Source organism: Tachypleus tridentatus, chromosome 9 (genome assembly GCF_004210375.1).
Source record: "Tachypleus tridentatus isolate NWPU-2018 chromosome 9, ASM421037v1, whole genome shotgun sequence".
Lineage (NCBI taxonomy): Eukaryota > Metazoa > Arthropoda > Merostomata > Xiphosura > Limulidae > Tachypleus > Tachypleus tridentatus.
The window spans coordinates 152,874,635-152,899,128 of NC_134833.1; the positions used below are offsets into that span (position 1 = coordinate 152,874,635).

The following is a 24,494-nucleotide window of genomic DNA, read 5'->3' on the forward strand; positions in this document are numbered from 1 at the left end:
ATGTAAATATCAGGATATTTTTAGGTTAGTTAAGATTAAGTTCAGTAAAATAAATAAAAATGTTTAAAGAGGCATGCATGGAAGCTGCTTGCACTAATTGTAATAGCTCATGGGTAATGTAATTCAATAGCATACCTTGAGCTACAAATTCCTTGAGTGATTTACAACTTACAAGTGCACAGACAGTAGTTAGTCATGGTTCAAAGGGCAATAAAACAATAATATTTAATTATAAATAAATGTATATTGTTACAAACTTAGAGCTAATTAAGATATACAAATGTGTTTTATTTTAAAGTGCAAAGTCATTATGGAAAGAGAAAAAGGGTAATTTAGATTTTTATTTTGGTGGTTACAAGGTCGGTCAGATTTACCAATCCCGTTTTGAGTTAGGTTAGAAAAACTAACATGTAAACTGTCAAGTTCTACTGAAAAAAAAAAAACATTTGATATGTATTAGGAGATCACAGAGATTACACAAAAAAAGTTTTGAAATTAGGAAAAGTTTTTTTAATTTTAACATGAAAATTACTTTGCACATGGACTATTCAAAACAAATACTCAATATATTTATGGGCAGATCTTTATTTTATTTTATTAGAAATACACCACAAAAATTTGTCACAGTTTGTGAAGATATACACACTATGTTGAGAATTTGAAGCATCAATCTAAAAAGACTTTAAAGGAGTATACAAAGAGGTCATGTAGTCAGTCATATAGATTGACCCCACATTGACAGAGTTAATAATAAACAGATATTAGATAAATTATTTTCATGAGCAATAACACTAGGAGACTTGCAGCTCTGTAATGTAATTACTATCAACTTTATTTAAGTAATCTTACAAATAAGTTTTTACTGTGAGAATTAAAAACAAAATTATTTAAAAGTTAAAAGGTATTAGTTCTGAGGTAATGGAAAAGAAATGTTATGATTAATTTAGATAACCTTTTAAACATTGAGTGAATGTATGACTAAAGCTGTCAAGGTACTGGTGATATTAAGCTAGATTAAATAAACTATTCCATATGTCTATGTAAGATTACCCAAGGAGCAAGATTCTGTAAAGAAATAAATCCTTCAGTAGGCGTGAAGAATAAAGTAACAAAAACAATAATAACAAACGATAAATCACACACATGGAATATACACCTATAAATATTTCACTTGATAATGACATATTAACTGACAGTATCAGGGTACAGGCACTAACAAAACTAAATGACAAGTCATTACTTAAAAGCCTAATTGTGTAAATGTGCAAAGTTCTTTGCTAATATAAGACACAATTAGAAATGAAACCACAGCAAAATGACTGAAATCAATAGCACGTAAATATGACTTCAGGTCATGATGACTAGCTGCTGGATAATCTTGAATACCAGGTCTTTCCAAAGTCAAAACAAGTTAGTTTTGACTATCATATGGTCAGACATATGACCAGAGATAATATTAACACATTAAACAAAGAGGAAAAGTGTAATAGTAATAATTAATAAGAAAGGAAGGTTTTATATGTTCAAAACAGCTGGAATGGGAAGAGAAGGCACTAATGAATATATAATAGACTAAAGAAGAACTTAAAATGTTTGAGATCTATAAACAAGAGACAAACATAACTTTCAAAGACAGAAAGAAAGGAACGTTCACGATTAGTGAAACTTCAACGATGCAGGTATTATAAATAACAAAAACTAGCTTGATAAAAAACAATACACATTAAATAGTAAATAGTATGAAAAAGAAAGTAAATTGTTACTAAATTAAATTATGTTAAAGACAGTGTATAAACCTTACATACGCAGAAGAAAGGGTTAACCCTTAAACAGCAGGAATGTCGTAGGCAGCAGCATCAAGTGGCAATGTCTGCCATTTAAGGGTTAACTAGTACTGGAAGAAACACTTTAAAACTGGAACAGCCTACCACTGAAGATTTAAAGAAATTAATAACTGTGTGCATGTTAGGGTGTTTATGATCTCAGTCTTGAATCTTTACTTCATATAAACTATCTTCAATTGCTGATTTGTGTAAATGCTTCATAATGCGTATCTCTAATTTTAAAATAAATACTGTTCATAGGATGATACTGTTTCATTATAACTCCCACAACATCTTAAAGATAATTAAATTTCAGAATAATGAGAAATAATTAATTTTATTCATAAATAACACTGTGTAACACAAATTTTGTTCCTGGATACTATGTGTTGTTTCTTAATTGCTTATGTTATAAAAGTACAGAAAATGGCCATTATTCCCTTCAAATTTTGATTTTGCGACCTGGATAATGAAATTTAGAAATTAACCTATTTTATATGTAAAAACAGGCAAATTTGCACATTTTCATTTACATAAGGCCTGAATAAAACAACATATGGATCAAGATTTACATGTATTTATAATAAAGTTATACAAAAATATTTAGAAGTGAGTAGTTATGTGAGATTTACGACTGTAACATAAATCACTTTCACATATCAACCCCCAAATATAGTCTCCCATCATGTTTTCGTTATATGCTACCAGATCAAAAGCAAAGTTTCAAAAGAAAAATAGGTCTTTTCCATTTACTTTAGGCATAAGCAATTGGGAAATAACACTTTGCCTATGAACAAGAAAAACTAAAAATTTTATTACATGGTATTATTTAAACCTTCTCCTAAGACCATTAGATTATTGCAAATGTGTTTTAACCACCAAAAGATATATTATTCATCATCTACTAAAGTTCTTATTTATTGTTATTTAATCAGTTAATACACTTAACATATCCTACAATTAGTTATTATATATGATTTAATTAAGATTATATATAATTTAGTAGTTATTATGTATTTATTCATTACTGATACAATATATTATAAATACTGAATGTACTTCTAGCAATCTTTACCTCATCCACTTGTTTACACTTCAAATACTGTGTAATGAGCTCAAATGGTGTCAACTTCCCCACATTTAAAACTCCCAAAGGAAATTTAATAATTGTTAGCGGTCCCCTGAAATAAGAACAATACAGAAAATAAAACAATTTGTGTCATACATGTCTCCTAAGTGACAAGTCAACCAGTTACAAGTTTAAGTAAGTGGATTATAAATCAACCTGAGCAATATATTTTTAAAATATTCCATTTTTATTAAACTGGACTCAATGCAATGAACAATAAGGACTCGCTGCATGGTAATGTTTAATAGAAGTGTCATGTCTTATAAAAATTCATGCACCACATGACTGAAAGAAATGATAATGTTTCAACTAAAGCTGTGTCTGTTCTACCTCAGATGGTCTAATGGACACTGGTCACAAGCAAAAGGTCATGACTGTACCAACGTAAGCTGTGGCTGTTCTGGCTCATGTAATCTAATGGATACTGATAATGAGGGAAAAGTCATGCCTGTTTCAACTAAATTTTGGGTGTTGTGGCTCAGATAGTCTAATGTACATTGTTAAAGAGGAAATAGCCATGTCTTATTCTGCTAAAAACTTCAGACTTTGTAGCACAAATGATCCAGTGGACACTAGTAATGAGCAACAGGCAATGTTTAAATAAAAGTCCATGTTTGTCTCAATTAAAGCTTTGAAAGACTATTTGAAAATAAGATGGCAAAAGTATTTATTTACTATCTCTCAGGAAACATCATTTTATATAGATACACAAATGTATGTTACATGAATCATTTCAACATACTTTTCAAATAATGCCACTACAGCAGTGATGGCTGATTTGGTTGGCTTACTGGCTTCAACTCCACTCCAGGACTGCCATGCCAGAAACGTTAAGTTAATCTTCTGCCTAAAAACATTGTGTAATAAATATAGAAAAAAAAGATAGTTAATGAAATTACATCAACATCGTAGTAGTAAAAGCAACACAATGGAACTGATTTATCAGTTCTGAATTTATTACCTTGATCGGACGATTGAAATATAAAAATACCTAAAAACTCTGACCAGTTTCTGGAAAATCCAAAATAATGAAAGTTACCTGAAGAAGTTTGACATTTCTATGACTTTACTTGACTCTGCCTCTTCTCCAACAAATTCTAGATTCACACAGGACAAAGCTGCATCAAAACACTGGAACAAAAATATCAGACTATTACAAGTTAAAATAATATATCCTATACCACCATTTCTCAAAGTGAGGATGCCCACCAGGAGGCGCAAATGATCTCTGTGGAGCTCAAGCAACTGGGGTTTAATCAATGATGCAAAAATGAGCATTTAAATGTACTTTTTAACAACAAAATAGTAACTAATTACTGCGATACATTTGGTAATTAACCGTGTATTATATCTCTTCACCTAACTCACTTTTTCAGTTTTTTTTTTTTTTTTTAAAGGTGTGAATGAAAAACGTGTGGGAAATAGTGTACTACACAATAACTCAATATAAACTACTTTTTATCTTAAAAACTTTCTACTGTCACTTATTAAGCAAGGGAATTTATGAATTTTAGACTGCAACAACTCTGTCACGAAACTTGTTCTCAAGTCTTAAAAAACAAGTATATTTTTTTTATTTAAAAACCAGTTGGCTTATTTGCTTTAAATAAAATATTACAAATTCTTAAATTTAGAAAACAATATCATTTAATTAGTTCTTTTGGAATTTATCCTTTTGTTAACCAACAAAATTATACTAAATTTCAAGCATTTGACATTGGTGTATCAATCTTCTATTTTTTTTTAAAGATTTTAACTGAATGAAAAATTAGTCAAATAATCAATAATTAATATAGTATGCTGATGTGTACCCTAATCTCCTTGAGAAGATCTGAAAATTTCACATAGCTTGAAAACATTACTTTAACATAAAAATGTGTCCTTTAACTTTTAGACATGGGTATTTCTTTAATCCTTTTGCAACAGGCTTGGTATAATATACATAAATTCATATTTAGTACTGACTGCATGTATTTTTTTTTACAGAAAAAATCATTTTATTTATGAAGTATTTTTACTAAATATTTATTTGTGATAATATTAAGTCTCACTATCAGTTGCAGTGGGAAGTCATTTGTTGTTATGATTAAAAAATAAATCTATTCTTCATCCCAAAAATCTTAAATGTGATTTGTGTAATCTCTAAAACATCATAAATACATTTCAAATGTATGTCTTCAGTAAGATTTAATATTTTGTTTGTTATTTTCTCCACCCTAGCTACATGGGGGCTGTCAATTTGACCAACCTTGTAACCACCATAAATAAAGAAAAGGAAATAAATAAAATGATGCATTCTTTTTGTTCTAGAATGACTACTGATTACAATACAAAAAATAAATATTTAGTCTAAATAGCTAAAGTCTTATAATATTATATATTTTTATTATTTTAATCTTCTGGTTGTGCCTAGCTAACATTACATAATTTGCATTGACACAGAGCACATGCACTCATGTTACCATATCTAATAATATAAAACTGACTTTAGACATTACAAAGTGACTGTTTTGGCTGTGTTTTAGAGGACTAGAAATATTTTACAATATACAATGACATTTCAATTATTATATAATAGATATATATATATATATACAAATTATTACTATTTAGAAATAAGTTATTAAACTTATTTTTCTTTAAACCTAGAACATTAAATAAAGAAGTAAAGCAAACAATTATCTCTTCCAGCTATGATCTTTAAACTCAGTTGCTGTTTGATGCAGGATGTTAAGCCTTTTAAAATTTTGCATGTGAAAGATATGAAACAAAATATATTTTTAGGTTTTATAAACACAGTTGAATAACCAAAAAATCATAAATAACTATACTGATACCACAGAATTCCACTGTAATTTATTAAGCTTAGTAACTGAACTGTATTTAAATCTTTAAAAAGTATGAAATTTTTTTAACCTACCTCCTTGAAATCTTGCTTTGAAAGAACAAGGAGGTCTTCTAACACATTAAAATGGCTGAGGAAACCACTACAGGGATATTATAAGCTGTCGACTGTTTATTCATATGTCATATATTGAAGGAAGTGTATATTAGGGACCATTTCCAAAATAGAAAGAGATGAATTGGACCACTGTGTTTGATTCGGTATATAAACCAAATCTGAGCAAACAAAAAAGATACGAGGTTCTTATTTTATATTCTAGCTTGTTAATATTGGTCGTTTGAGTTTCCAATTCATAAAAAACTATAGACTTAGTATTTTGACATCACAAACAACTAATTTTAACTAGTGCTGCATTTAACCTACCACATGACTCACAAAAATTGATATGTGTTCTTTAAATATTTACTCTTAAATTAAGAAATTAACTATTGTATAATACTAAATTTTGAATTATAATCTATAAATAGATACCAAACTTACTGACATACATTTATAATAGTAGTTTAATAAATTTTTAATGCAAGACAACAAATGCAATGAAATGGCCTTTAACCTATGCCTGTCCTGATAGGATTAAACACTTTTCTGTGCAAGTTTCTGTGTCACATTCAAAACTTAAGTGAATAGCTTTATTATCAATGTATATGAATGAAATCAACATTATATTGTATAATGTGATTTGAAAATGTATGCAAGTTTCAAGTTTTTTATTTCAAAACAAGTGTTTAGAAACTACCTAAACTTTCAGATATATTATCACATGACCTATTCTAGAAATTTTCTAATTTGGCACTCCTTATTCTCAATAATATAATGCCAGCATGCAAATGTACATCTATATAATAAGATATTTAATTAACCTATTGATACATATATTTCAAAGTTCACTGCATGAATACAATTGAAATATATATTTCATTTTGTCCACCTCCAACAAGTGCCATGCCAACCTCCGAAAGATTTGTTTGAGCTTTATAGCCTACATACAGTGGTTACATATTCACGTATACAGTCATCAGAAAGAGCTAACTTGATACTACAATTATTTTGAAACTGACATGAGGTTTTCATCACCTGCTACATGTACTACCCGTTGTATTGTTAGCTGACTTGATTGACTGTAGCTCATACAGTTGGTTTTTTAGAGATACAGTTAAATTTTATTTTGGTAATATTTTTATATTTTAGTTAATTATGTATTAGTCCTGTTTCAAAATGTATATTTAAAAGGTCTGAACATTTTTCAAGTATAAATCATATTTTGTATCAGTTCTCAAGGCTTACGATATTACACTGTGTACAAACATTTCCCATAGGGTTGCACAACTCTGCTGCAGAGAACTGTTGGCTTGTGTCAATATGAATAATAACTGATAAAGTAAAAGAACTTAAAATAAAACATTAAAAAAATAACTTCATGTAAAAAGGAAAAGACCCAAAATTATAAATACAAGCAAAACAGCATCCTTCAAGATATTCCACAAAATATTTAAATCTATGTACTTTTTTATTTCCCAATTTTAATTATTTCACTGTATTGTAGATAAATCATAAACATTTACATTAAATACCTTTTGATATTCATTTAGGAGGTTCTAGGGGTTATATACAAATGAAATATGAACTGTAAGATAAAGTATTTTTACATCTAAATTAAAACTCACATTGCACTCCTAACTGTTCATAGTTTGAGTGCAAATAAGTACTATAAATATATAATATATTTTTATTAAAAATACTTAAATAAAATAATGACATTTTAATGTATAAAATGCTTATCTTTAACAAAATATTACCAGCTTTTACAAGGATATCTCAGTTACCATATGTATTGTTGCTTAAATATTCTTCCTAATGAAGGTGATGTACAATGTATCACCCTCTACTAGGAAAGACATACAGTTATTCATTGACATTTGTTTGTCCATTTTGTTGATTTTTAGACAACCAATATACCTGGAGGGTTTGTGACTTGGACAGTGTTTCTTTCATTCACCGTTATCAATCTGATGAAATGAAACAGGTATTAAACCAGGTAGTTTGTCCAATACAAAGCTGTATCCTGGTCTGTTTACCTAACAACAAGAGTGATCTTACGTTCAGTAACTAAAACAAACTAATGAATATAAATCAACATTTCTGTAAATCATACCTGAAGTTGTCCCAATTCACCTGCTACTAAAGCTAAGGTTCCACTAGGATGCCACGATATTTGTTGAACTGCCTAAGAAAAGTAAGAACAAAATACTGTAAATACATTTCCAGAAGTAGATAGCACAGAACCACATAACACAGAACTTGATAACATGAAAATAGATATCACAGAACTAGAAAACTATTAAAACACCTCAGTGTCTCTTTTCAACTGTGTCAACAAATACAATTTCAGATTATAAAGCAGCTAATTTTTGAATATGAAACAAGTCTAGTACACATCAAATATATAGATTTTTGGTGAGTAATTATATGCATATGGTTCTGACGTGGGCTGCTGGTTAAGTGTGCTTTATTCACAATTTCAAGGTTGCCAGATTGAATACCCATAACCAAACATGCTCATCTTATATAATCAGCAACTGGGCAAGCTACCTAGGTGTAAAAGCTCTTAGCTTAAAAACAAATACCAGCCAGCCTCAAACTAGTTGGTACAAAAGTCATGAAGGAAAAAAACAAGCAATATATGCATATAACATTTCCAATCATATGTTTGTTTTGTTTTGGATTTCACGCAAAGCTACACGAGGTCTATCTGAGCTAGCTGTCCCTAATTTAGCAGTGACTAGAGGGACTAGAGGGAAGTTAACTAGTCAAAACCATCCACTGCCAACTATTGGACTACTCTTTTACCAATGAAGAGTGGGATTGACCATCACATTATAATGCCCCCATGGCTGAAAGGGTGAGTATGTTTGGTGCGACCGGGATTTTAACCCGCAGCCCTCAGATTACGAACCAAACACCTTAACTCACCTGGCCATGCTGGGCCCCAGCCATAAGTTTTCTGTGAAGTTATTAAAATATATTTGGTACTATATTTACTTATGTAACTAATAAATTGTGCTATTTTCTATGATAAATGGGTGATAATAGTTCAAATAATGCCTCTAATGGTATCCAGTGATGACATAATACTAACTTCTTATCACAGTAAGCAAAATTATAAAAATTCACATTGCTTTAAAATATACATTTTATAACACAAAACCTATATAAGGTACTAAAACAGAATATACCTAAACTACAATAACTTAACTAGCTTTCTAACTGAGCTATAAAGAGGTTAAAGTAGTTTTATAACTGTTTGAAGCAAAGAACTACAACTGCCATAACAAATTACTTCTGTTAACTAAAGTGAGAATTCTAAATATCTAAGGTTTGTACACAAAAGGCAGTGCTCTGTTGCTTATAAACATGTTCACTAGCCTTGAAATGACTATTAACAAAGAGCATGAAAACATAGATAAGGATAATTTAATAAATCTAAAGTGTTTAAGGTTCAAGTTTCTGATTTTTCCTTCTAATTGTCTGTACTTTGCTTTCCTAAAGGCACATTAAGGGAGATATAACATCTTTTGAGGAAGGATTCAGAGTACAGATACATCATGTGACAGAGAAGTGAAGACTGACTTTTTTGAGATTAATGAAGTAAAAGTTAAATAATGTAAAAATATGAATTCTAAACTGTTTTGATGTCAAGTTTACTGACATAATGTGACAACAAATTTGTATAACTAAATGTTGAACAAAACAGAAGAAGGTTGTTACGAGTACTTTGAACTTCTCGTAAAGAGACAAGTGGAAGCTCTCTCTGCAGCTGTATAAAAGCCTAATAATAAAATATAGAAATATTAAAACTATTATCAAGAAACATAGTGTTTGTTTTATACAAGACAGACAGACATCTCTGAAAATATTCAACTCTGTCCTTAAAATTCTGACTCTTAAACTCACATAATCATGTGTTTATTATGTTATAACTCTGAGATATAAGGGATATATTAAAAACCTCATCCTTACAACCTAATATTTTAAAAAACACACATGCTTAGGATGTTGGATTAGGTGCCGTTAAATAATACAGTCCAACAAGTTAAACTAGTGTGTCTAGAGGCTAAATGATTAACAGTTTTATAATTTCTGAAAAGTCATAAAAAGATACTTACAAAGTTTAATGTTGTTATCCTTGTTAAGTGTCGATAAGCATCATATATAACCTGTAAAACAAATACTACAACTCAGTACCTGAGAGTGAATTTTCTCAGTCAAACCTTACCATTGAACTACTAGCTATATGTCAGTACATTTTATCTGTAATACATTAGCTACATTTCAACATCATTTTTTACCATAATACATTAGTTACAGATAAGACTCTCCAATAACCTGTGATAACAACTTAATTACACAATCAGATATAGAGAGGACTCTATAACAACTTGGTTACACAATCAGATATAGAGAGGATTCTCCATAACTTGTGATAACAACTTTATTACACAATCAGATACAGAGAGGATTCTTCATGACCCATAATAACAACTTGGTTACACAATCAGATATAGAGAGGATTCTCCATAACTTGTGATAACAACTTTATTACACAATCAGATATAGAGAGGATTCTCCATGACCCATAATAACAACTTGGTTACACAATCAGATATAGAGAGGATTCTCCACAACTCCTGATAACAACTTTATTACACAATCAGATATAGAGAGGATTCTCCATAACTCCTGATAACAACTTTATTACACAATCAGATATAGAGAGAACTCTCCAATAACCCGTGATAACAACTTGGTTACACAATCAGATATAGAGAGGATTCTCCATAACTCCTGATAACAACTTTATTACACAATCAGATATAGAGAGAACTCTCCAATAACCCGTGATAACAACTTGGTTACACAATCAGATATAGAGAGGATTCTCCATTACCCATAATAACAACTTGGTTACACAATCAGATATAGAGAGGATTCTCCATAACTCCTGATAACAACTTTATTACACAATCAGATATAGAGAGGATTCTCCATGACCCATAATAACAACTTTATTACACAATCAGATATAGAGAGGATTCTCCATGACCCATAATAACAACTTGGTTACACAATCAGATATAGAGAGGATTCTCCATAACTCCTGATAATAACTTTATTACACAATCAGATATAGAGAGGATTCTCCATAACTCCTGATAACAACTTTATTACACAATCAGATATAGAGAGAACTCTCCAATAACCCGTGATAACAACTTGGTTACACAATCAGATATAGAGAGGATTCTCCATGACCCATAATAACAACTTGGTTAAAAATCAGATATAGAGAGGATTCTCCATAACCTGTGATAACAACTCGGTTACACAATCAGATATAGAGAGGATTCTCCATGACCTGTGATAACAACTTAGTTACACAATCAGATATAGAGAAGATTCTCCATGACCTGTGATAACAACTTGGTTATACAATCAGATACAGAGAGGATTCTCCATAACGTGTGATAACAACTAGGTTACACAATCAGATACAGAGAGGATTCTCCATAACGTGTGATAACAACTTGGTTACACAATCAGATACAGAGAGCATTCTCCATAACGTGTGATAACAACTTGGTTACACAATCAGATACAGAGAGGATTCTCCATAACGTGTGATAACAACTTGGTTACACAATCAGATACAGAGAGAACTCTCCAATAACCTGTGATAACAACTTGGTTACACAATCAGATATAGAGAGGATTCTCCATGACCCATAATAACAACTTGGTTAAAAATCAGATATAGAGAGGATTCTCCATAACCTGTGATAACAACTTAGTTACACAATCAGATATAGAGAAGATTCTCCATGACCTGTGATAACAACTTGGTTATACAATCAGATACAGAGAGGATTCTCCATAACGTGTGATAACAACTTGGTTACACAATCAGATACAGAGAGCATTCTCCATAACGTGTGATAACAACTTGGTTACACAATCAGATACAGAGAGGATTCTCCATAACGTGTGATAACAACTTGGTTACACAATCAGATACAGAGAGGATTCTCCATAACGTGTGATAACAACTTGGTTACACAATCAGATACAGAGAGGATTCTCCATAACGTGTGATAACAACTTGGTTATACAATCAGATACAGAGAGGATTCTCCATAACGTGTGATAACAACTTGGTTACACAATCAGATACAGAGAGCATTCTCCATAACGTGTGATAACAACTTGGTTACACAATCAGATACAGAGAGGATTCTCCATAACGCGGTGATAACAACTTGGTTACACAATCAGATACAGAGAGCATTCTCCATAACGTGTGATAACAACTTGGTTACACAATCAGATACAGAGAGGATTCTCCATAACGTGTGATAACAACTTGGTTACACAATCAGATACAGAGAGGATTCTCCATAACCTGTAATAACAACTTGGTTACACAATCAGATACAGAGAGGATTCTCCATAACGTGTGATAACAACTTGGTTACACAATCAGATACAGAGAGGATTCTCCATAACGTGTGATAACAACTTGGTTACACAATCAGATACAGAGAGGATTCTCCATAACGTGCGATAACAACTTGGTTACACAATCAGATACAGAGAGGATTCTCCATAACGTGTGATAACAACTTGGTTACACAATCACCTTTCTCCTGCTACACAGTACTCCAATCCAAATGTAGGAAGATTCACTCTTCCCAACTTGAATTTCAGTAAGTGGTGGTCGGGAAATAAAGAGAGTTAATTTTCATTTAACAAGTAATGTCATTAACACATCATCTTGCTGTTAAAGTGTAGAGTCAGTTTTGTCTGAGCATCTCATCATTGTAAAACAGTATCTCATACACTATGTCTCTGATGCGAATGTTACATTTACCGAGATGGGTGTGTTGCTACATAAAAACCATGATGCAGAAGAACATAAAGGTACATCTACCTAGGAGTCAGTTTAAACAAGTTTGGATTCAAACACAAGCCCCTACCTCACCCTCCTTAGTCCTCCAGATTTCCAGAAGGTTTAGTATCAATGTTCTGATGACATTGAACATTCTGCTACTCTGGTCTGCAGTAACACAGATTTCAAGTCTTGCCACTCTTATCGAGTTGAAATTTTACTATTTGCAGATTGCACCTTCAGGGTGGGACTACATTCTGAGATAATATTTTCTAATTATATAACTATACAAGAGTAAACATTTCAAAGTCAGTAAAGTATGGGAAAATATGATTATACCATAGAAAAAGAACACTACCAGTCACACACCAGAGGTAGTGAAAATGTGGAAATGTTAAACATTAAATGTAATATACGAGAACACCAGTCCATTTCCACTGGGGAAAGAATTTCCCTAGGAACTGTAAGCTAAATAATTGCCATAGTTTTGGGTAACATTCACCAGCTTTTCCAAAAAAACCTCGCTTGAACTTGTAGTTTAGGACAAACAAAAAACAAAAATATATAATCACACTAGATAATATACATATACACCTAACTGTTTGCAGTAGTCTGGGCAATTAATCATAGTTCTCTGATGATACAGCATTTCAAATTAATTCAACATGTCGGTTATCCTAGAAGATGCAAGAACAAATGCAAATTCACTTTGTACCATTTACAGACATTTCTCAAGGACATTCCAGGCCTTTTCTTGCTTAAATGAATTCTTAAAAAGAGTCATTTTTTTGCATGGTTGATGGACTTGAAAAGGTATGTGGAGAAGAAAGGCCAACACTGATTTCAGCGTAGGAAATACATTGTAAAGCAGTAGTCCAAAACCACAGCCATCACACAAAACACACCTGAAGGATTGTTAAGCCTAGAAGACACTCACAGACATATTATTACTATAGATTACAAATATTGTTAAGAAATTCCAATAGAATTCACATTTTTTTACATCAAGCTAGCTTACCAGAGAACGATCAGAACAGCTTAAAAGGAGTTTGTCTTCTGAAGGACTCCACTGAGCTGATAATACATGTTCTGTTACAGAAAATACAGTCCAAGCATATTTATAACAACAATACACAAAAAGTACCAATAATTACATGAAATGTTTTTGATTTCAGAAATACTTCCAAAATTACTGAAGTGAGAAAGGTGAAAGATTAAGTGGTCAGCAAAAAAGAATATTATTTTAGAGCAGCTGTTTTAAAGTTTTAAACTCATGGAAAACAGAAATAACTTATGTTCTTTTTAGATATAGGGAAAATACAATATTAATTTACTTTGTCCTTTTATAGTAAACATCAGTGAAATTACTATAACATGAGCTATTATATCTGTCTTAATGTTCCCAACCTCTCTTTTCTATACATAAAAGTTAACTTTCGAGAGACAAAATTTTTTTTTTTAATATGCTCAGGATAAGTTTGTTTTTGTTTTTCCCCTGCTGTAATAAGATGTTTTTGATAAATTGATAGTTAATAACAAAATCATGAACATTAATATTAAAGTATTATTCTTACCTTCAAGGGGAATAGAGGTAACAGATGCCTGATGAAACTGGAAAACAATTTTAAAAAATAAAATTTAAATCTATCTATTAAAAAAACAAACTCTATAAGAATAGTTCTACACATTAAAAATGAAGTTTATTATATTCAAACCTTAATTTTATCTGAGAAAACAAAACAGCAAAACATACAGCACTCAGATTTTAATCAAAAACATGCTACAGTTGCTGCTTGTACCTCGTCACAAATTGTCATCCTTTCTTAAATACTGACAGGACCAACAGAAATCATAGCCCATATATGCTCACCCTCTACTTTCACAAAGAAAAAAAGGCTAAGACTATATGTGGCTGCTTTCCATTATTTTATGTCACTTAACCCTAGCATCACAGACATCCTTTACTGTGCATGGCACAAGGTTTTAATAACTAACATACAAAATGTTATTCATGTAGTTTTTGTTTACGTAATACCAATAAGTATTGCATAAAATCTTAGCTAATAATCCATGTTTTAATAACATACATGTTATAAGTTCTTAATTCTACAAGGCAATATTTAAAAAATACCAGGGAGTTTTCTTACTGTGAAACATTTTCTCTGGGCATTACTAACATTAATATAAAAAACTGAACTAAGGGTGATCAGTAATCAATAACAAACAAAAAAATTCAGTAATTTATTTTTTATTTATTATTATACAAGTAACTAAAATGTAAAACCAGAAACATATTTTGATTAGTTAAGATTAGATTAGGTAAAATAAATTATAGTATAATATTTCATGAGGCACACGTGTAAACCGTTTGTGGACAACATAATTTGACAGCATAACGTGACCTCCATATTTTCTGCCCGATTTACAATTTCTAACAACAAAAACAGTAGTTAGGTACTGTTCAAAGGGTAATTAAACAATAGAATTTAATTATAAATATATGTATACAGTTATGAGTTTAAAGATACTGTAGGATAAACAAATTTAGTTTCACAAATTATCATAACGTTTGTACTTGTTACCAGGCCAAGTGTTCATATTACAGAAACTTATGTAACAGTAACAACCTTTCACATTAGCTATTAAAAATATATAGGAGTTATAATACGAAGATGAATATAACAGCAATGTCACTAATACAAGCTACATGAAATAAACTGATAACTTGTGACTGATACAAGTTACATGAAATAAACTGATAACTTGTGGCTGATACAAGTTACATGAAATAAACTGATAACTTGTGGCTGATACAAGTTACATGATATAAACTGATAACTTGTGACTGATACAAGCTACATGATATAAACTGATAACTTGTGGCTGATACAAATTACATGATATAAACTGATAACTTGTGGCTGATACAAGTTACATGAAATAAACTGATAACTTGTGGCTGATACAAGTTACATGAAATACACTGATAACTTGTAACTGATACAAGTTACATGAAATAAACTGATAACTTGTGGCTGATACAAGTTACATGAAATAAACTGATAACTTGTAACTGATACAAGTTACATGATATAAACTGATAACTTGTGGCTGATACAAGTTACATGAAATAAACTGATAACTTTACAAGACATCACATCATCAGGCTAATAGCGACAGCACATAACATCACATCATCAGGCTAATGGCTACAGCACATAACACACCATCATCAGGCTAATGGCTACAGCACATAACATCACATCATCAGGCTAATGGCTGCAGCACATAACATACCATCATCAGGCTAATGGCTACAGCACATAACATCACATCATCAGGCTAATGGCTACAGCACATAACATGCCATCATCAGGCTAATGGCTACAGCACATAACATACCATCATCAGGCTAATGGCTACAGCACATAACATACCATCATCAGGCTAATGGCTACAGCCCATAACATAACACGTCTTATTTTACTCTTGATTCTTTTCTTTGTAGATCAGATTTTTAAAAAAATTAGAAACTTTACAGTTCATAAAGAATAGTAGGGTAGGTTGGACAGAACACAATATCATTAGTTCGACATTTAAGAACTTTATCTAACATTAGTTGCACATACTCTTGTTCGAGACACCTCGTAGGTACAAACATTCACCATCACTTCTTTACTTCTCCTTGTCTCTTCTTCCACAGTTAAAATGTAATTTGATTGATGTTGTCTTTAAGGAAAGAATGGAAGAAAAAAACTGAGTGTAATTTCTGGAATACAGTAAACAGCAATAATAACAAAAAAAATATTGTGTGTGGTTAACTTCATTTTTTTACATGCTAATACTTGCATACATGTATGAAAATATTGATCATTTGAAACTGTACTACTGCCATAAGTCGACTTTTGACTGGAGAAACACTTCGTGGCCCTTACCAAGAAAGATTATTCGTACAACAAGAATATTATTCAAAGCACTACAGAACTAAAGAAACACTTCGTGGCCCTTACCACGAAAGGTTACTCGTACAACAAGAATATTACTCAAAGCACTACAGAACTAAAGAAACACTTCGTGGCCCTTACCAAGAAAGGTTACTTGAACAACAAGAATATTATTCAAATCACTACAGAACTAAAGAAGATAACATTTTGTAGAAGCCACTAGGAAAATAACTTACAGTGAAGTAAAAACAAAATTCCAAACAAACCAAGAACAATTTCTTCATCTACAAAATTAAAACTATGATAACAAACAAACAAAACAAAAAATTCATCCAATGCCCCCATTCAAGCTTGCCCTAACTTCAGTATTATTAACTACACAGCAAATGAAGACATAAAAGTGTCCAGGTTAACCTCGAAATTAACAGATACGATAAATAAATTTAAATCACAGGAATTCCTTCTGACCACATATCTGCAGCTCCAACAATAATTGAAAGTGGTTTCGAAAACTCATCTGGAAGCGATGAAGAGTCCATGGAAAAATCATCAAAATGTTTGGTTCAACATTCACCTCACTATTATTAGATGAGGTCTGTGCACAAGAAAGTGTAATGTCAGGCAACAGTGTATAACCAAGGATATCAGAACTGTAATGTCAGGCAACAGTGTATAAACAAGGATATCAGAACTGTAATGTCAGGTAACAGTGTGTAATCAAAGATATCAGAGCTGTAATGTTGGGTAACAGCATATAATCAAGGATATCAGAATTGTAATGTTGGGTAACAGTGTGTAATCAAGGATATCAGAACTGTAATGTCGGGTAACAGTGTGTAAACAAAAATATCAGAACTGTAATGTCAGGTAACAGTGTGTAATCAAGGATATCAGAACTGTAATGTCAGGTAACAGTGTGTAATCAAAGATATCAGAGCTGTAATGTTGGGTAACAGCATATAATCAAGGATATCAGAATTGTAATGTTGGGTAACAGTGTGTAATCAAGGATATCAGAACTGTAATGTCGGGTAACAGTGTATAAACAAGGATATCAGAACTGTAATGTCGGGTAACAGTGTATAAACAAGGATATCAGAACTGTAATGTCAGGTAACAGTGTGTAATCAAGGATATCAGAACTGTAATGTCGGGTAACAGTGTATAAACAAGGATATCAGAACTGTAATGTCAAATAACAGTGTGTAATCAAGGATATCAGAACTGTAATGTCAGGTAACAGCATATAATCAAGGATATCAGAACTGTAATATCAGGTAATAGTTTGTAATCAAAGATATCATAGCTCTAATGTTGGGTAACAGTGTGTAATCAAAGATATCAGAGGTGTAATGTTGGGTAACAGTGTGTAACCAAGGATATCAGAACTGTAATGTCGGGTAACAGTGTATAAACAAGGATATCAGAACTGTAATGTCGGGTAACAGTGTATAAACAAGGATATCAGAGCTGTAATGTCGGGTAACAGTGTATAAACAAGGATATCAGAGCTGTAATGTCGGGTAACAGTGTATAAACAAGGATATCAGAGCTGTAATGTCGGGTAACAGTGTATAAACAAGGATATCAGAGCTGTAATGTCGGGTAACAGTGTGTAATCAAAGATATCAGAACTGTAATGTCAGGTAACAGCATATAATCAAGGATATCAGAACTGTAATATCAGGTAATAGTTTGTAATCAAAGATATCATAGCTCTAATGTTGGGTAACAGTGTGTAATCAAAGATATCAGAGGTGTAATGTTGGGTAACAGTGTGTAACCAAGGATATCAGAACTGTAATGTCAGGTAACAGTGTATAAACAAGGATATCAGAGCTGTAATGTCGGGCAACAGTGTATAAACAAGGATATCAGAGCTGTAATGTCGGGTAACAGTGTATAAACAAGGATATCAGAACTGTAATGTCGGGTAACAGTGTATAAACAAGGATATCAGAGCTGTAATGTCGGGTAACAGTGTATAAACAAGGATATCAGAGCTGTAATGTCGGGTAACAGTGTATAAACAAGGATATCAGAGCTGTAATGTCGGGTAACAGTGTATAAACAAGGATATCAGAGCTGTAATGTCGGGTAACAGTGTAAAATCAAGGATATCAGAATTACGATTGTGAAAGCCAGAAGATCTTCCAGAAACAAAAAAATACACAACATTGGACAACATTAATAAATCTTCACACATCCTAAAGTGATTTATTTTTTCACACACTGAGTAATAAAGCAGAAAAAATATTCGTCCATATAGCTGAAACTAATACGAAAGAAATGACAAAAGTCATAATAATGAAAATAAATATTTCATACTTAAAGTCACAGCTTGATCCAGACCATGGATCAGTAATCTCCATCTCAATCACCTAATAAACAAGTCTTATGTTTCAAATTGAATTTTCAATGCTTTTTTATCCAATTCTCCATATAGCAGTTTATATAATATTAATTATTTTATGAAAATACTTACCATTACTTTCTCTAAAAGAAAATTGAACACAAGTGAGAGAAGTTTCTAGTTCTATGCATTGTATAAATAGTAAAATTTCTTAAAAGAAAACTTTAAATGTTTTTATCACTTAAAAAACTGAATACTCAAAACGTTTTAATGGTTTCTATCTTTTGTTGAAATCAACCTTTTTCAGAAAAGAATCCAAGACATAACTGTTTTTCCTGTGTATCTAATCATTTGTGATACTCGTGTTAATGTGTTCTTTTAGTTTTGTCCGTAGAGACAGATTATTACTTTGAACTGACCATCCACAGAAGAATCTTTTTTGGTAATGCTTAAAAAACAAAAGAACAAATGTCAAATTACTTACCTGAAACAAGCATGTAAGAGACTTTTATCAATATGAGAAAAACACATCAACTCAAGGGAGGGTCTAAAGAATAAAAATAAATCACATTAAAATTATATCAATTATTTTAAAATCAACATCCGCACTTCTGACAATTATGATACGTATTCTATTTGATACAACATTTACTGCTTAAACTAAACTTTCTAGGCCAGCTGTGAGTTGTTCTCTTTAACCTTCTAACAGTTCAACTTAAATAAAAGAAAGAACAGGAGAAGATGACATTTTTAAATAATAAACAATGATACAGTAATTATTAAATAACAGTGAGCTGATATGACTGATGGAGTAGAAGTCTTTAAAACCATTTCAGTTTTGCAAATTTCTTAACAAAACTCTTTGCTCATGAAGACAATATTTGAACTCTTGGTTTCGTGGCTATTCTATTTTGGAACATCAGAATGTTTAACCATACCCATTTAAAGCATAAACTAAAATATTGGCTCGGTCTCTATCAGAAGTAAGTGAGGACCATGGCCATGCTTCCTGGGTGTCGGTATGCCACCAAACCAGAACCTGAAATGATAAAACGAAGAATGTTCATGATCCTTCTGATAAATCTCATGTAATATATTATATATTTGGGAAATGAATTCCTGACTATATATAAAAATCATATCACCATAAAATAAACATTACAGAATTGAGATTCCTCTACTTAATATGAAGTTATTTGAGAACATTTGAGAAACCCTTGATAGGATTTATTGAAAATTATTTTTAATAGTTTAACAAATACCTGGAAAAGAAATACACAATGAAAAAAAAAAACTGAACAAACAGCTTTCAAGAGTTCAGTGCTGTGTTTGAAGTAATGAGAAAAAATGTTATGTTACATAAACTCTAAACCTAACACCAGGTGACTTGGAGATGTTTCGTTTTTTTTTAAATGGATACTACTTATATTGTATCATTAAGAAAATACAGCAAACACTGGGCTTGAGTTCAATGATATCCGTGTGAAGCAGAAGCAAGTTTCATGTCTAACTTCAATAGATGTGGGGGTATTTTGTAATCATATAAGTCTGTTCTAAATGATACTAGGTTACCTGACACCATCAATAAAACAGAGCAAACAGTTGGCTACAGTCCAACACCTTATGCAAAGGAAGCTTCACGTTGTAACGAGTTTAAATCTAACAACAACAGGAAAAAACACTTTTCTTTCTGGATATAATGTTTGTATATATGTAATGTAGTGATGTTACTTTTGAAAAAAAATAGAAATTGTTTTAAAATATGAAATGAATAAATGTCTTATTATATTAACATATCTTTAAAAACCCCAGTAATACCATCAACTATAGAGAGAAAGATTATGCAGGTCTCACAATGCACATTCACTGCTTCTTATTAAAGATTGTGAAGGCAGAAATGAAAAGCTACAGCACCAGTTAAAGCTTTATTACACTGAAAACTGTCATCACTTGATAAAGCTTTATTACACTGAAAACTGTCATCACTTGATAAAGTTTTATTACACTGAAAACTGTCATCACTTGATAAAGCTTTATTACACTGAAAACTGTCATCACTTGATAAAGCTTTATTACACTGAAAACTGTCATCACTTGATAAAGCTTTATTACACTGAAAACTGTCATCACTTGATAAAGCTTTATTACACTGAAACTGTCATCACTTGATAAAGCTTTATTACACTGAAACTGTCATCACTTGATAAAGCTTTATTACACTGAAAACTGTCATCACTTGATAAAGCTTTATTACACTGATAACTGTCATCACCAGTTAAAGCTTTATTACACTGAAAACTGTCATCACTTGATAAAGCTTTATTACACTGAAAACTGTCATCACTTGATAAAGCTTTATTACACTGAAAACTGTCATCACTTGATAAAGCTTTATTACTCTGAAAACTGTCATCACTTGATAAGGCTTTATTACACTGAAAACTGTCATCACTTGATAAAGCTTTATTACACTGATAACTGTCATCACCAGTTAAAGCTTTATTACACTGAAAACTGTCATCACCAGTTAAAGCTTTATTACACTGAAAACTGTCATCACTTGATAAAGCTTTATTACACTGAAAACTGTCATCACCAGTTAAAGCTTTATTACACTGAAAACTGTCATCACTTGATAAAGCTTTATTACACTGAAAACTGTCATCACCAGTTAAAGCTTTATTACACTGAAAACTGTCATCACTTGATAAAGCTTTATTACACTGAAAACTGTCATCACTTGATAAAGCTTTATTACACTGAAAACTGTCATCACTTGACAAAGCTTTATTACACTGAAACTGTCATCACCAGTTAACGCTTTATTACACTGAAACTGTCATCACTTGATAAAGCTTTATTACACTGAAAATGTTATCACTTGATAAAGCTTTATTACACTGAAAACTGTCATCACTTCATAAAGCTTTATTACACTGAAAACTGTCATCACTTGATAAAGCTTTATTACACTGAAAACTGTCATCACTTGATAAAGCTTTATTACACTGAAAACTGTCATCACCAGTTAAAGCTTTATTACACTGAAAACTGTCATCACTTGATAAAGCTTTATTACACTGAAAACTGTCATCACTTGATAAAGCTTTATTACACTGAAAACTGTCATCACTTGATAAAGCTTTATTACACTGAAAACTGTCATCACCAGTTAAAGCTTTATTACACTGAAAACTGTCATCACTTGATAAAGCTTTATTACACTGAAAACTGTCATCACCAGTTAAAGCTTTATTACACTGAAAACTGTCATCATTTGATAAAGCTTTATTACACTGAAAACTGTCATCACTTGATAAAGCTTTATTACACTGAAAACTGTCATCACTTGATAAACTTTATTACACTGAAAACTGTCATCACCAGTTAAAGCTTTATTACACTGAAAACTGTCATCACTTGATAAAGCTTTATTACACTGAAAACTGTCATCACTTGATAAAGCTTTATTACACTGAAAACTGTCATCACTTGATAAAGCTTTATTACACTGAAAACTGTCATCACTTGATAAAGCTTTATTACACTGAAAACTGTCATCACTTGATAAAGCTTTATTACACTGTTAAAAACACTGAAAACATCACTTGATAAAGCTTTATTACACTGAAAACTGTCATCACCAGTTAAAGCTTTATTACACTGAAAACTGTCATCACTTGATAAAGCTTTATTACACTGAAAACTGTCATCACCAGTTAAAGCTTTATTACACTGAAAACTGTCATCATAAAGCTTTATTACACTGAAAACTGTCATCACCAGTTAAAGCTTTATTACACTGAAAACTGTCATCACCAGTTAAAGCTTTATTACACTGAAAACTGTCATCACTTGATAAAGCTTTATTACACTGAAAACTGTCATCACTTGATAAAGCTTTATTACACTGAAAACTGTCATCACCAGTTAAAGCTTTATTACACTGAAAACTGTCATCACCAGTTAAAGCTTTATTACACTGAAAACTGTCATCACTTGATAAAGCTTTATTACACTGAAAACTGTCATCACTTGATAAAGCTTTATTACACTGAAAACTGTCATCACCAGTTAAAGCTTTATTACACTGAAAACTGTCATCACAGTTAAAAGGCATTCTGAAAACTGTCATCACTTGATAAAGCTTTATTACACTGAAAACTGTCATCACTTGATAAAGCTTTATTACACTGAAAACTGTCATCACCAGTTAAAGCTTTATTACACTGAAAACTGTCATCACCAGTTAAAGCTTTATTACACTGAAAACTGTCATCACCAGTTAAAGCTTTATTACACTGAAAACTGTCATCACCAGTTAAAGCTTTATTACACTGAAAACTGTCATCACTTGATAAAGCTTTATTACACTGAAAACTGTCATCACCAGTTAAAGCTTTATTACACTGAAAACTGTCATCACTTGATAAAGCTTTATTACACTGAAAACTGTCATCACCAGTTAAAGCTTTATTACACTGAAAAAAAACTGTCACACTTGATAAAGTCATCATTTGAAAACTGTAAAGCTTTATTACACTGAAAACTGTCATCACTTGATAAAGCTTTATTACACTGAAAACTGTCATCACTTGATAAAGCTTTATTACACTGAAAACTGTCATCACCAGTTAAAGCTTTATTACACTGAAAACTGTCATCACTTGATAAAGCTTTATTACACTGAAAACTGTCATCACTTGATAAAGCTTTATTACACTGAAAACTGTCATCACTTGATAAAGCTTTATTACACTGAAAACTGTCATCACTTGATAAAGCTTTATTACACTGAAAACTGTCATCACTTGATAAAGCTTTATTACACTGAAAACTGTCATCACTTGATAAAGCTTTATTACACTGAAAACTGTCATCACCAGTTAAAGCTTTATTACACTGAAAACTGTCATCACTTGATAAAGCTTTATTACACTGAAAACTGTCATCACTTGATAAAGCTTTATTACACTGAAAACTGTCATCACTTGATAAAGCTTTATTACACTGAAAACTGTCATCACCAGTTAAAGCTTTATTACACTGAAAACTGTCATCACCAGTTAAAGCTTTATTACACTGAAAACTGTCATCACTTGATAAAGCTTTATTACACTGAAAACTGTCATCACCAGATAAAGCTTTATTACACTGAAAACTGTCATCACTTGATAAAGCTTTATTACACTGAAAACTGTCATCACCAGTTAAAGCTTTATTACACTGAAAACTGTCATCACTTGATAAAGCTTTATTACACTGAAAACTGTCATCTGTCATTGATAAAGCTTTATTACACTGAAAACTGTCATCACCAGTTAAAGCTTTATTACACTGAAAACTGTCATCACTTGATAAAGCTTTATTACACTGAAAACTGTCATCACTTGATAAAGC

General features: G+C 31.4%; 1 protein-coding gene across 2 annotated transcripts in view; it reads right to left on the reverse strand.

Moving 5' to 3' along the window:
• LOC143226677 (uncharacterized) overlaps window positions 1-24,494 on the reverse strand; it is a 77,193-nt gene that overhangs the window by 21,130 nt on the left and 31,569 nt on the right. For both annotated transcript variants that reach the window (XM_076457962.1, XM_076457963.1), the window contains exons 9-18: window positions 20,033-20,133; window positions 19,579-19,641; window positions 16,427-16,526; window positions 14,372-14,408; window positions 13,816-13,886; window positions 10,021-10,071; window positions 8,010-8,081; window positions 3,992-4,083; window positions 3,695-3,799; window positions 2,899-3,004 (exon numbers count right to left, since the gene is read on the reverse strand). In XM_076457962.1, coding sequence (XP_076314077.1) covers window positions 2,899-3,004; window positions 3,695-3,799; window positions 3,992-4,083; window positions 8,010-8,081; window positions 10,021-10,071; window positions 13,816-13,886; window positions 14,372-14,408; window positions 16,427-16,526; window positions 19,579-19,641; window positions 20,033-20,133 — 798 coding nt within the window. The remainder of the gene's footprint in view (window positions 1-2,898; window positions 3,005-3,694; window positions 3,800-3,991; window positions 4,084-8,009; window positions 8,082-10,020; window positions 10,072-13,815; window positions 13,887-14,371; window positions 14,409-16,426; window positions 16,527-19,578; window positions 19,642-20,032; window positions 20,134-24,494) is intronic.